Here is a 14,145-nt window from a genome sequence, read left to right as displayed (position 1 = left end):
TCTCAATAAAAACCAAAACATGAACAAACTTGTACGTTTGTAACATATCTTGGTCTGTCAGCTTGTACATCCTCTTTAGCTTAGTATCATTGTATCTATCTGGCTTTCGTGTTAGTTCATCCTTGGTCAACATCTTGCACACATCGCACACCTTGGTTAGATATTCCAATGCATCCTTTAGCTAGATCTCCTGTCACCAAAGTGTTATCCTTCTTAGTTCAGCTTGCCAGACGCATCACTCATCCCGATCCATCAGCTTAGGTGCTCTCCGAAAGGTCCTTGCAGGATATAGCTTTCCTCATGTCTAATCTTGGTCCGTTAGTACCTCGTCCTACCCATCTCGTTGGCAAACAGTTCTCTTTTGAATTTTCACTTTCTTTTGATTTGGGATCTTCCCTTTTGGGTCTTGAAATATCTTTTCCAAGCAATCTCCTTGTTCCCTCCTCAAGGTTGCCATGATCTTCCATATCATGGTATGCTGCGAATGGGGCAATTAGAGCGTAAGGTCTTTATCAGGTCTTTTGCTTGTTTTCTTTTTTTGCTTGTGGGTTACCTAGTGTCATTTCCACGCTGCTTCCTCTGGGATTCATGTGTGATACTGGGGCAATCCTTGTGTGTTTGTTTTGAGTCAGTTCGTCAGTCCTCTGGACGGTTGGTAAAAAGGCCTTGATGTTCTTGGTAACCCTGGCAATTAACCAACAGTCTTATAGCAAATCTAGTGCTCAACTACATGGTGGTACTTCTCTTTGAAGTATCCCCCCGCTCAAAAAGCTTCAATGGATTCCCTTCATCTCCATTATCCCCCCATCCATATCCTACATCTGTCGCTCCTACCCCAGCTTATGCATCAGTATCTCTTTGAATCACTCCTCACGCTTAGCTTTAGGGATCCACCAATCAAATCAATCCACCAAGCCTCATCTTTTGAGATCCACAATCCTAGTCCTAGGGATCTCCGAAACCCATCTTCCGCCAATCTGAATCTTTGAAATCCTATTGCATCAGCTTTATCATTCTATCATCCATCTCCTTATCATGGATTCCTTTTATAGCGCTCCGCTCCTCCATCTCCCCCCCCCAATCCTGGAAAGTCTTAAGCTTGCTTTACTATTGTGCCTCTGATTTCCCTTTATCATTCTCCCGTAGTGAGAGTTTGAGCTAATTCAGCCCCTTTGCCAACCTGCGTCTCCTTGCTCATATCAATTTCTTGTACTTTTCAAGAAGTCGTCGACCCTCATTTCTCTCCCCACCGCCTTCTTGAGGGGGCATCATCTAAGTCTAGCCTCTCCTCTTCTTATCCGAGACTGGGGCAACCTTGTTGCTAAAACATCTTCCTCGTGTCGTCTTCATTCAAACTTCTTTGAAATAGTGTTGTCTCGACACTATGTCAAAGAGGGGCAAAATGTAGACACCTAAATTTGATTACACTATTTTAGTAATCCTATTTAGTTATCTAAAAAGGGCATTATTAATTAAATTTCTATTTAATTAATCCTTTGTCATCCCCTAGTTGATTAATTTAATTAATCATCTATAGTCCTAATTGATAAATCAAATAATCTATTATTTATCAATTAAATCCTATTCTTCTATCTAATTCCAAAAATCCCCATTTATTAAATAAATCTATTTGATAAATGAAATCCTCAAATTCAAAAACCCCTAACCTATCTCTAATCCTCCATTTAGCCTAATCCACTCCATCCACCCATACTAACCAAGCTTAGCCACTAACTCACCCACCCTCATTAATGCCATCCACTTGCACATCTCTAACATCCCTAATCTAATCCTAAACCCAAGCCTAATCCACCTCCTAATGTTGTCACATTCCTTAAACAAGTTTAAGACTTTCCTAATCCAAACCAAAGTCTCCCCTCAAAAAAACCCAACCACTAAGTCATGAGTGCTCTTACAAAACATAAAGACTCTTACAAGCCCACTCATGACTCTTACATCCATCTTCCACACTCTTCCCTCTTCCACACTCATTCCTCTTACATCTCTCTTACATACTCAACCCCACTCATCATGCCCTTAACCAACCCTTAACCCTACCCTCTCACACTCATCCTCCTTGTGACAAGTGTCACCTTCCCATTGGTGCTAAACAAGCACAATCCATGTGCTCCCCTTTGAGTGCATCTTAGCCCTCCTTAAGCCTTCATCCATCCTTGCATCTAAGCCCTCCATCCCTCTACCCCTTAGCCTATAAATTGAATCCCATCCCAAGCCATTTCATCAACAATCTTTGAGCTAAAGTTACCATGCTATTTTGAGAACCAAAGCCATCAACCATACCCTTATAATGCCAAATTGAGAGCTCACAAAGCTACCAATTTGCCATTACCCATCTCCATTGAAGCAGTTTTTGAGCATCTTGAGCATACATCCACAGCAAAAGGACACATCTACAGAATCAAGAAAGCATGGAGTGCTTTTTCTTGTGAGGTTTGCACTTCTTGTTTTCTTCCTTTGTCTAAGCATATATGTGAATTTAGTTTTTGGTTTGTGAATGTTTACTTCATTTGTTAATGTGCTTTGCATACTGATTCTGGTTCTACAATCATGACCTATCCAAGATACTCCACAAGGAGGTAAAAGTAACATTGAAAACATTAGTAATCATAGTCTAAAGGGCAATATTCTCCAATGTAGTGACTCTATTTTGAAGGGCCCAAATGTTGTTCGTTAGAGATTCCTCATTTATAATCTCCTTCTAGGCTTTGAGTTTATTCTTCTCTCTAGCTTTTTCCTCAAAGACATGAGACATATATACAAGAAATATTCACCAATTCGTCCATATCATTCAAAATAATAGTGAGCTCAACAAAATTTTCCTCCTCGATGTCTTCTTGATCCTCAACCTCCTTTTTATAGTCCTCATCATGGAATTAGATTGCTTTTCTCCACCTCTTTCAGCTCATACTCTTGATTTGATTTTGACACCACCTCTTCCTTCCCATTCTTTTTCATATTTTCCTTCTTATTTCTTAGCATTATAGATCTTCGTCCACTAGAGATCAAATCATTTATCTTTTCACTAGAGGTGTCACCTTTTTCTCTCTCTAGAGAGTTAGAATCTATCTCCTCCCTAGAATCCTCCTTGTCCACAACAATGTAGGTTTTCTTCCCTCCTTGGTTAGTTTTACAAAGCTTGAACGCAACATGCTTGTTAGAATGGGCTTTCCTCTTGGGAGGGGTGGTATCAAGTAAAATTTCCTCAAAGGTGACAAAGGACGAGGATCTTTCTTTAGCTGCAAGGGGATGGTATTTTCTCAACTTTTTAGAATCAAGGTTTTTCTTTGAGCTATTTGAGAGCAGCTCATTCGTACAAAGTTCGACTCTCATTGAGTTAGCAGAGGTTTGATTGAACTGGGGGTAAGGCATCAATTTGTAGGAGACTTACTAAAAATATGTTGATATAAGACATACATACCCCTAGTTTAATGGAGAGAAATCCCCTTTATTGATGGTATTGCTAAGGGAGGAAAGAAGAAATAACAACACATTAATTTTCTCACCATGTCAAATATGGTTTGAGAGGGGAAAGTGGTAGTCATGATAAGCAAAGAACCTACCCGCAAAAGTGAAGTACTTCATAATGTATAAGCAAACTAGAGAGAAGGGTGCAAGAAGAGTAAACATTTCATACCCATTATCAAATGAAACAACATCAAGCTTCTAACCCTTTTTGAAGAATTTATTTTGGAATTTCTTGTAGTCTCCTCTCTTCCATTCAACTTTTTCTCCGCTGCAATCCAAACTTGTAGCTTCAACAATGAGGCCCAACATAACCAAGAACTTTAACAGTCCTAATCAACATATACCCCTACTACAAGGAGTCAACAAATTTCATAGAGTATCATTATTAAACCCCTTCATGGATTTAATATAATTTGTCAAGTATGCCTTATAGAATTCCCCCAACACACAATATCAAGCTAGCTTTTTGGAGTCTCCTCACATGTAACTTTCAATAAATGTGAATTATATTTGAATGATGACAAATAATGCTTTTAAAATATAAGGTTGTGATAATAAAGCATGCAAGCATATGTTTAGCTAGTCTAAGTTTGAAAGAAATGAGTAAGAGCTAGCCAAAACTCAAATTTGAATTGTTAAAATTTTAAAAGTTAGCTTTGTAGATGCAAGAAAACCATGTAAAGGAATGAGGAATGAACAAGATTTTCTTTCTAGGTTTTTCCTGTAGAATTTTCAAACTAGTTATTAATAATATTAAATTTCAATGACCCTGTCCATTTTTTATTAAAAAATAAAAAATAAATATACATTTTTCATATTTACAACATAAAAATATTCTACCTCTATAATTGAAAAGTAACCCTTTCAATTTTTTTAAAAAAAAAATTGTCTTCCCTATGTTAAATTTTTCTCTTTCAACATTATTATGCAGCAGAAACGCATAAGTGAGCTATAAGTACAATATTTGTGCATGTGTTCTGATATTCTATGTTAAACATCTATTTCTATACATACTGCACCATTTATATAACTTATCACCCAATATTTGCACAGGAGAGCTGCTCATAGCTATGCCGTACAATTAGATATACAATTTCCCCATCAATTCCTTTTCAATTCCAAATGAAGATATTATCCATTCAGTAGGATGATATCCCCAGATCTTGATCACGAATATGCACTTGTCTTGCATGTTACTTCGATCATATTTTACTGGTAAAAATCATATGTATATGCATCAATTATAATGCTCCTTAATCCTCCGACTGTGGAAATTAGCATCAGCATAATCCCAAAAATGATACAAAACTGCACAAAATCATCAAATTTGGTGTCTTAGACCATAATAAAATTCACAAAATATCAAGAGATGTGCCATTTAATTTGAAATACACTTGCTAAGGGCATCACCCTTGCAACCCTTTGGACGTAAGAGAAAACCATAAGTGGAAGCTAATATTCTTCTTATAAATATCTGAGACAAATTCACAACAACCCACATGAACTAATTAAGCTGAACGTATTACTAGTTTGATGGACTCACCCAATTGACCAACCAGGGTAAGCTGAACCTTTTGGGCTTGTTAATGATAAGCCACATGATACAGGGCAACTGTAAGGAAAAAATATAGCGAAAATTCAATATTTCTTGTTTTGATTTGGGAACATTTAGACATTTCTAACAAAGTGAAATTTCGATACAAAAGAGTAAATCTAACTAATAATATTGATTAGAACAAATCTGGAAAAAGTTCAAAAATGCTATAGGTAACTCTTTTCCATCCACTTCCTTTGGAAGAGAGTAATTGATGTTATATAGAACTTGCAAAACTTACAAAATAGGAGGTTGGTGCAAAGGCAAGGCCTCCAAAAAAGCCAAGCAGATCCCCAAAGAAAGGAAACGTAACAGCAACGAAACAGGTTAAAGCTGCAACTCAGATAACAATGTAGTTTAAAAACAAAACTCAAACACGCCAAAATCAATTTATTAACTATAAATAATTGTAGCTGATAGAACCAATATGACTTACCAACATAACTAGATCGAGCAATTAAACGAAGCCAAAACCCTGGGGGCAGGTTAAAGTTTTTCACAAGAACTGTTTCAATCATATCATACACTGGCATAGCAAATACCTGGTATTATGGAAAGAAATGTCAATACACTGCCTTGGTACAATACAAAACTCATCACAAGAAACATAGTATCCCATATAAGATCTATAAATCCAAGGTAGTCCACTATTTTTATTATCCAGCCGAAATGTAATTTTCTTTTATAGGTAATGGGCTGAAGCTTTGATTAATTAATAGACTCAAACACAAAACCTCCCAAATAAAATGCTCACAAGTTACTGCCTACAACTGAAATGCAAATTGTGAAAGCACAAAACAATAATGTTTTAAAATGTACCTGATAGCTCCCAATAACATGTACCACCACCATCATGTTTGCAGCTGCAATGAGCCAGTCTGGTTTCTTAAGTGTCAATAGCACATTGTCATCAATAATCTGACCAAATGCCCAATAACCAACTATAGCCACCGGGAAGTAACATACTGCAGTTACAAAATATGCAACAAGAACACCCCTCCACATTGGAATCTTTGATGGTTTTTCTGGTGTTGAAGGAATAGTAGCTTGGATCTCCAAAGCTACATTATGTCCAGCAAATGCAAAGGCAATTACTCCCAAGGAATTCAACACACGAAAAACTGTGTTTGCTGGTGTTGTATGTAAATAACCATAGCTTACATCTTCCAGTTGGCCATGGTAAAAACAGGCTCCCCAAGCAATGGTAGAGTAGCTGATCAAACATAAAAACATCAAATTCAGTCAGCAGTTATGCGATTAAAGTATAGAGCCTGTCCAATTCATGGATTAGTTCTAACCAAATATTTTTTTAGAAAGTATTTGTTGTTGTACCAAAAGTTCGTACTGTTAATGTCCGATACAAATGTGAGATTTACCCTGATCTACGACACAAATTTCAAAGGAGGTACAAACCACCAAGTCAACAATCTCAACAATCTCCCCCTCAGCACTGCCTGACCCAAGGCTCTGATAACACTTGTTGGAAGCATTTGCCGTTACACCAAAAGCTCAAACTGTTACAGCCTGATACAAATGCTAGATTTACCCCAGTCCATGACACAATTCTCAAAAGAGGTGCTGACCACCAAGTCAACAATCTCAACATTCCATTTGTTGTTTTAAGTGTAAACAATGACACTTTATAAAATTGTAACATCTTGATAAGAATCTAGTTTGTTTGGTCTTTTGACACTAAGGATTTCTCCTTAGTTTATCTATGTGTACAAGCCATGACTTATGCTAGTATAGAGTACATTTACTAATTGACAAAATGTTTTTTTTATATGAATGCCAATTTAAGTGCACTTGAGCTGGAGTAGTACTGGGATGGGTGACCTCCCGGGAAGTCTCGGTGCTTCACCTCTGTAGGCATCACTTAGATTCAATGTGTGCTAAGTGTTCCATTCATTCTCATGAGAGACGGGTTTATGTGAACTACTACTTATGAAACATGGGTCAATGAGTTTGACTCAAAAAACTATGAAGTTAAATCCTGATAGCAATATGACAATTTGACTTGCCGTGGAAAATATCTCCTACTTATCGTATAACTATAGTTAAATTTGAGACTTTTTTGTTAGACTAACTGCCAACGTTCCCCTTTGGAATTCATGGCATGACTTAACTGCCTCTTGTGTTCTATAAGTCTAGTGGTTGTATCGGACATTGTGAGGTTGATCTTTTAGTACAACAGCAACCCTAGTTTGTAACACTTTTTTGTGAAATAAAGAAATTCTTGAAAAAAAATACCTGAGAGACATGACTGCTGCAGCCAAAGAAACAGCTGCCACCGAATTCAAATTGGGCAATTGTGCTAAGAAGAAATGGACAGAGCTAAAAATGAGTATCCAATAAGTCTGTCTTATTTTTCCACAACTATGGCATACTGTCTCATGAAACTTCTTCAAGGATTGTCCTCCAGTGACCATGTAAACAATGTCCACACCCACTTCAACTGTCAAATTCAGGGGAACAAGAATCCACAGCCCACGCGTCTCTCCAAGTGTGTACTGTGCTAGCTCGTGATACCTATCAAAACGCCTCCCTGGCACTGCTTCATGCATATCAACTAGCTGCCAAAGCGTGTATAAGGTAATCATCCAAGAAAGCACAAGCAAAAATATACCTGGACCCCTACACATTGAAACCAAAAAGGGGGCATACATATCTGTCAAAGTTTTCGAAGTAGGAAAATTAATACCCACATCACTATTGTAGATTTACTTGTGTTTATGTATAAGATATTACACATAGACATACCATCCTAAGTAGACCATAGTATAGGGTAAGCTGAGTACACCAGCACCGACCATAGCAGTGACATTGTGGAATGCAGAGTACCACCATTTGCCACTTCGTGATGATGTCACAGGAAGCCAATCATTTGCAGATCGTACCTTCTGAATGTCATCATCTGCATAATCCTGTAAGTGATCCAAAGGGCAAATTTCAACAAAGTTAATGGACTGAAAAAAGACCCTGCAGATATATTAATCTCAACTATAGAAACAAAAGGTGACAATGTATGCCTTTCCTTGTCCATGTAATTGGGAAAGTTCAGGCAGCTTATAGATCACATTTTCGATGATTTGTTCTAAACAGAGCATCATAATGTCAACAGAAACCAAAAAGAAAACAATTTCCTTTTAAATGTTTCACAGTTTACTCAATGGTTAGCACATCCTACTGTCATATAAGAGTAATTCACACCTGAGATGATAATTTTGTTACAAGCTAAGATTGCCATTGTACCAAAAGATTGATCTATCAATGTCCGATACAATCACTAGACTTATAGAACATAAGAGGCAGTTAAGCCATGTCATGAATCCTGAAGAGGAACATTAGTGGTCAGTTCAACATCCCCCCTCAGCATTACCGGAGGAAATTTGAACCTATGACTAGGCTCTGATACCAGTTGTTACAAGTTGCCGTTGCACCAAAAGATTGACCTATCAATGCCCAATACAACCACTAGACTTCTAGAATACAGGAGGCGATTAAGTCATGTCACAAATACTCAAGAGAACGTTGGTGGTGAGTCCAACAAACTTACTTCTATTTTAACTAAAATTCATTTCTGAATGTCGGGTTGATATAAATAAGCACCTGATAGTCATACTCTTTATGATTCCACTCCCATCATCATCCAACATCCTTCCTTTTGAAAGGAATTATGTCATGAAAGTAATTAGATTAAGGCATGTAATTCTTCTCAAAGAATCAAAACTATTAAAGAAGCACTTAAGCTCATTTCTGAACGGTCTGAATGCCTTTAATCAATACTGTATTTTTTACTCCAAAGATCAATATTCCCCACCAGCTGATAAGTGGATTCTCAAATAACGTTTAATTGTGGTCCCTTGTCATCATTCCACCACTCAGTCTGTGGTCTGCAACAAACTCCTTTCCACGAGGACTCCTTTTGGTAGTTCATGGCATGGCCAGTGATAAGATTGCTGGGCGTCATAGTTTTCCCAATGAATCGTCCAAAATTCTTTAAGAAGATGTTGACCTTTATTTGCACAAGCTTAATCTTAAAGCATTTCACTTCAACTTGTCAGGTTCTATCACCAACAAAAGAAATACATTTCACTTCAACTTGTCAGGTTCTATCACCAACAAAGGAAATATTAAGCCCATACCTAAAGCTAGGGATTTTGAGTTGATATATAACTAAGATGTTCTTCATACAATTAGATGTCTCCTAGAAGATCATCGCCAATGTCCCCATGCTCCATATCAGGTATCTCCTCTTGCTAGTTGTCTGGCAAGAGCAAACTAGTTTTATATAGAGAGGATACAATTTAGAGTTAGACAATGTTATTGCAATCTCAAAAGGTCTAAGATGAGACAGACAGTCCGACCAAGTGTGCTTTTTATCATAATTGAATTTGAGAAAGCCAGTCATATGCATAAATGACCTTTTGTTTTATCCATGCTCAATGGTCATGGCTTCGCGATAAATTCTATCCAATCAGTTGACATGTTGTTTGCTAATGCTCCTAGTTGCATAATAATCCAACATCCAGTATAAGCAATTTGGCCCAATTCGATCCCTTTAGATCCATTTGTCAAGGTTGCTCTCTTATGCCTTCACTTTATGTGAGGCAGCAGAAGGCTTTGGCTATCTTCTTGCCAAGAGTACATATTCTTGAGGCAGGTCATATTGATCTCCTTCCCTGGCAACAATACTGTTGGGATTGCCAGTGATCATTTTGTTGATGACTTGTTTCTCACTCTATTGTTTGCTAGGCCTTAGGATAAAACCCAGTATACTTGACAGACAATCCTCCCATCTACGGCAAGCTTGGCTTCAATCATTTATATGGAAACGTTTTGATCACTATTGAAGTAATAAATGTTTGGGAATCCTCTGCACCTTTCAAACTAGCCAATTTGTTCATGTTTTGCAATGTGATGTCATTCTGTCTACCTTTTTAAGGAACAACATTTATTTTCCTTGGTTTGTATATAGATTTAAAACAAAAGAATAAACAAACAGAAAATACATAAATTTTAATAAAGTTTTTTTAAAAGACCCAAAACTATATCAACAAACATAATTCATCAAAGGCAATATCGATAAAATAAAAGGCTGAAAACCAAGGTCTAGGGCCTTCGTTGAACTCCAGACAAGTTTAACTCTTACAAAACAATTACCTCTGTTATATGTAAGACTCCATCATCAGTTAACTTTTTGGTTTTCAATACAACATTGCAAAAACATCAAAAAGAGGCCAACAAGTTACTATCATCCATTAGAAATATCCCCAACCAAATGAGTAGTCCTTTGGACACACATAGCAAGAATACTATGCCCAAATTCCCCAAAAATGGACGAATTTCACTGTACATCAACAGTTCTCACTGCTCCAACTTTAATAACTATGTTTACTGACCACTAACAATACACCCACATGTCCATTGACCCAGCTTGCAAGCAGAAGTTACTCTACAGATCACGTTTTCAAACGTAATTCTTAGTTTTACTATGAACTCTTCAACATAAAATGGAACGAATGTAGTCTAGCTATAGACCCTTTTGACCAGTACTTACAATCTTCCCGCATACCATAGCTAAAACGGATAGAAAATCACTAGATATACCCTGTAATCCAAGGGTTTCCTCCTAATGTCATGAAACCTAAGATTTGCAGCATTCAGAGTCATCTTGTCCGGCACATGAAGAAAGAAGAGGAGGAAAAGAAAACATGCCTTGTCAGGAGCAGAGCTAACATTGAGACAACTCCCACTCACCATTCTGAGCTTCACAGATGACAAAACCCAAGAATGAAATGTTAATTGCTTCCTCTACTCTTGGACGTTCATTGCACTTAGACATCCCAATCTCCCAAGTGTCCATTTCAGATTGTAAATAAAGAGGCCCTTTTGTCACTGCAGAAGAAAATACGGACACTAAAATGGAGGGGGGTCCAGCAGAGAAGAAAGAAAACAAAAGCAAGTAAATGGCCCCTACTCCCACTATCCATCCAATATGAATATTCCCACTCGTTGAGCCCACGAATGGAGGGTTTTAAGTGTGTTCAAGTATAGAATACAATGATTTTCCTGCAAGTATTTCCTCAACGACCGCACTCACGCATATTCCAATCAAAATCTACACATACACTAGGAATCCACTACCACTAGGTTGAATAACAGGTTATTGGCAAAAGGGTGTTTGGCATGCTTAAGATTCACCTGTTCCTCTTCATGGCGATGGGAAATCTAAAGTGGTTGAAGAAGCACTCCAATCGCGCCATTTCTCCTGTTCCTCTCATGGGTAACCAGTTGGGCCATGGGAGCAGTGATTAGTGCTAAAGTAGGCCTTTTTATTATTATTATTCTATTTTGCCTTTTCCAAGGCTGTACGAACGAACGAAGCTATGGGGTTTCCCGGCAGCCAGCATTTCTGAAAGCTATGTTTAAATTTTAAAAACTACCGTGTACCTGTAATGGATGCTTACGACGAGCTCTCTTTGGAAAGTTCTTGTTCTTTGAGGGTTCATTTGGTTGCTGGAATAGAATTGGAATATGTTTTATATTTATTGTTTGGTACTTTCAATCAAAATTGGAAATAGGAAAACATTCTAATTTTGCTCTTAAAATGGGCATATGTCTATGTCAAAAAATATAGAATAGGCCATTCCTACTTCCAATTTGATTTTTTCATTTTATTATTATTATTTTTTTTTTAATTATTATTTTTAACAATTTTTTTTAATAATATATTTGTATTATATCTATTTGTTTAAAAAAAATATTTCTCATTAATTTTAATGAGTAAAATAAAAATGAAAATAAATTAACCTTTTTACCATTATTAAAAAAAATTAACCAAAAAATAATAAATTAAAACAAAAAAAAATTAGGAGAAATATTTTTAAAAATACAAAACTTAACCTTATTCTTATTCCATTTTTCTACAACCAAACAATGGATTAACATATTCTCAATCAAATTCCAAGTGAACCAAACAAAATTGGAATTGTCTTTTTCTATTCTCATTCCCCATTTCCATTCTCATTCCATTTTTCTATTCTAATTTCCAATTCCTATGCCAGCAACCAAATGGGCCCTGAAGTGGCAAAAATATTCATGGATTTGAACCTAGGATCTCATATGGGTTTACTTTGAGAAAACCTTTAATTATTAAGTTATGTTTACATATAATTTGATTTAGGGTACTAAGTTGGGATTAAGCAATTAGTAACATCAAAATCAAATTTAAGGTAATTAAATTATGTTTATGTATAATTTGATTTACGGTATTAAGTTGGGGTTTAGAATCAAGAAACATAAAGATTTTAAGGTTAAAATGTTTATAATTAAATATTTATTAAATTGAGATTGATAGATTTTGAGGTTAGGAAATTGGAGATGAAGGTGTTTGGAGTAACTTTGACGTATAATTGAAATTGTAGTGTTCATATGAATTGTTATCTTGGAATTCTATGAGTTGATTATGTTTTGTCTTGGCTCACCTATATATTTGTAGACCTACTTATTGCATTTATCTATTTCAATCAAGTCAATTAACATAGAATGCATTCTTGCAAAAACTGTAAGTGAAGAGCAATGCAAAAATGGAAAGAAGCATATTTTTTGTTTCATTCGTCTTGGAGAGAATTGACTAGACCAACACATCAAGGTAGGTAAGTAAACATTAGAGGAGGCCTTTGTTCATTGCCCAATTCTTTAGGTAATTTTGACTGCACTATTATAGGGCATAGGAGGAAATAAAAGAAGTGTAAAACTATGTTGAATTACGCACGAATTAATTCTCTTAGCTAGCAATGTGAATACATATTTCCTTTGAATCTAAAAGTGAATTTGGAATACCTTGAAACTAAAATCTCTTAGTTTAGGTCAACTCAACCATTGTTTGACTTTGCTAGCATCAAATGCACTCTCGCTCAAACTATCAATGGCGAGCAATGCAAAAAAGATAAGAAGAACATTTTGTGTTTCATGCATCCTAGAAAAAAGTTGCCAAGCTTGTTGTTATCTTATCTTTATGATGTGTTGATGAAAGTATCTTTTACGTTTTCATACTTACCAAGAGTATAAGTGTAAATTCACACTCTTACTAAAGTGCGGGCTAAATGTTATGTAGGAAATTGTATCCCCTTACAATTTTACACTTAATTTGAACTTACTTCGGTGCTTGTGCCTAATGTACATAATTTGTGTCTAATTACACTCAATTTTGGGACCATCTGTAGAAGCTCAATGCAATCCTCTACTCATGGCCTTTGTTATAGCTCAAACTACTAGGACAAGGGCACCCAACACCCTTATGTAGGTAATTTGGATCCAAATTTTGAACTATAATGGTTGGGTTTGCAAGTGGTTGGAAATTGCCCCCCACTGCCAACCTTCCCCAAAAAACCAAACTCTAAAAGGTTTCGGGTGAATATTAATGCATCTCTCTCTCTCTCTCTCTCTCTCTCTCTCTCTCTCTCACACACACACACACACATTATTAGCATTCAATCAAGCATATTCGAGGTAGTTGAGAATAGATATACAATCAGTGGTCAAGCATTTTTGTAGATGCCAAAAACTAACCTTTATAAATTCATTAAATCATACCAATCAGTTAAAATAAATTTAATTTCGGTTATTGAGCCATACAATATAATTAAGTATCTTATTCCTTCTTCTATCCTAATGATACAATTAATTTTACATATAAATTATATTATTTATCCTTTAGTAAAATATTCAACTAATTTAAATTAATTGATGCGTATATCCCATTCTTATTATCATATAATTTAATTAATCCTAAGTTAATTAATCTAATCCATAGCCTAAATTCCCTAGCCTAATATCCACAATTCCTCTTGATGGAATTCTTTAGAATAACTGAGAGGAGGGGTGAATCAGTTATCCAAAGTCCGGATGTATAATTAAAACTTTTCACAGCTTAGTGAACCCATAAAACATTTTCATCATGCATGCATCCATTAGATTATGCAATCACTTAAATGTGTAGGTTACTATCAAATCAATTTGTAGAAATGTAAACATGAAACATAACAGATTCTATAACACAT

General features: G+C 36.1%; 1 protein-coding gene across 3 annotated transcripts; it reads right to left on the bottom strand.

Moving 5' to 3' along the window:
- Positions 1-4,383: 4,383 nt before the first annotated feature.
- On the bottom strand, positions 4,384-11,398 carry LOC149533820 (lysine histidine transporter 2-like). 3 transcript variants are annotated; one of them, XM_089803221.1, is made up of 8 exons: positions 11,285-11,398; positions 7,841-8,004; positions 7,331-7,714; positions 5,900-6,293; positions 5,517-5,622; positions 5,322-5,413; positions 5,030-5,098; positions 4,384-4,794 (listed from the first exon to the last, which is right to left on the bottom strand). In XM_089803221.1, the coding sequence occupies exons 2-8, from the start codon at positions 7,891-7,893 to the stop codon at positions 4,696-4,698; spliced, it is 1,197 nt and encodes a 398-aa protein (XP_089659347.1). In that variant the 5' UTR covers positions 7,894-8,004; positions 11,285-11,398; the 3' UTR covers positions 4,384-4,695. The 3 variants fall into 3 exon arrangements, with proteins under 3 accessions (XP_089659347.1, XP_089659345.1, XP_089659346.1); XM_089803219.1 differs by lacking the exon at positions 11,285-11,398 and adding an exon at positions 10,799-10,928; XM_089803220.1 differs by lacking the exon at positions 11,285-11,398 and adding an exon at positions 10,841-10,928.
- Positions 11,399-14,145: the final 2,747 nt, after the last annotated feature.

The sequence above is a fragment of the Cupressus sempervirens genome, chromosome 10 (genome assembly GCF_028749045.1).
Source record: "Cupressus sempervirens isolate cs-2001-9-10 chromosome 10, ASM2874904v1, whole genome shotgun sequence".
Lineage (NCBI taxonomy): Eukaryota > Viridiplantae > Streptophyta > Pinopsida > Cupressales > Cupressaceae > Cupressus > Cupressus sempervirens.
Note: the sequence above shows the minus strand (reverse complement) of the source record. Positions and strands in the feature narration are given on the sequence as shown.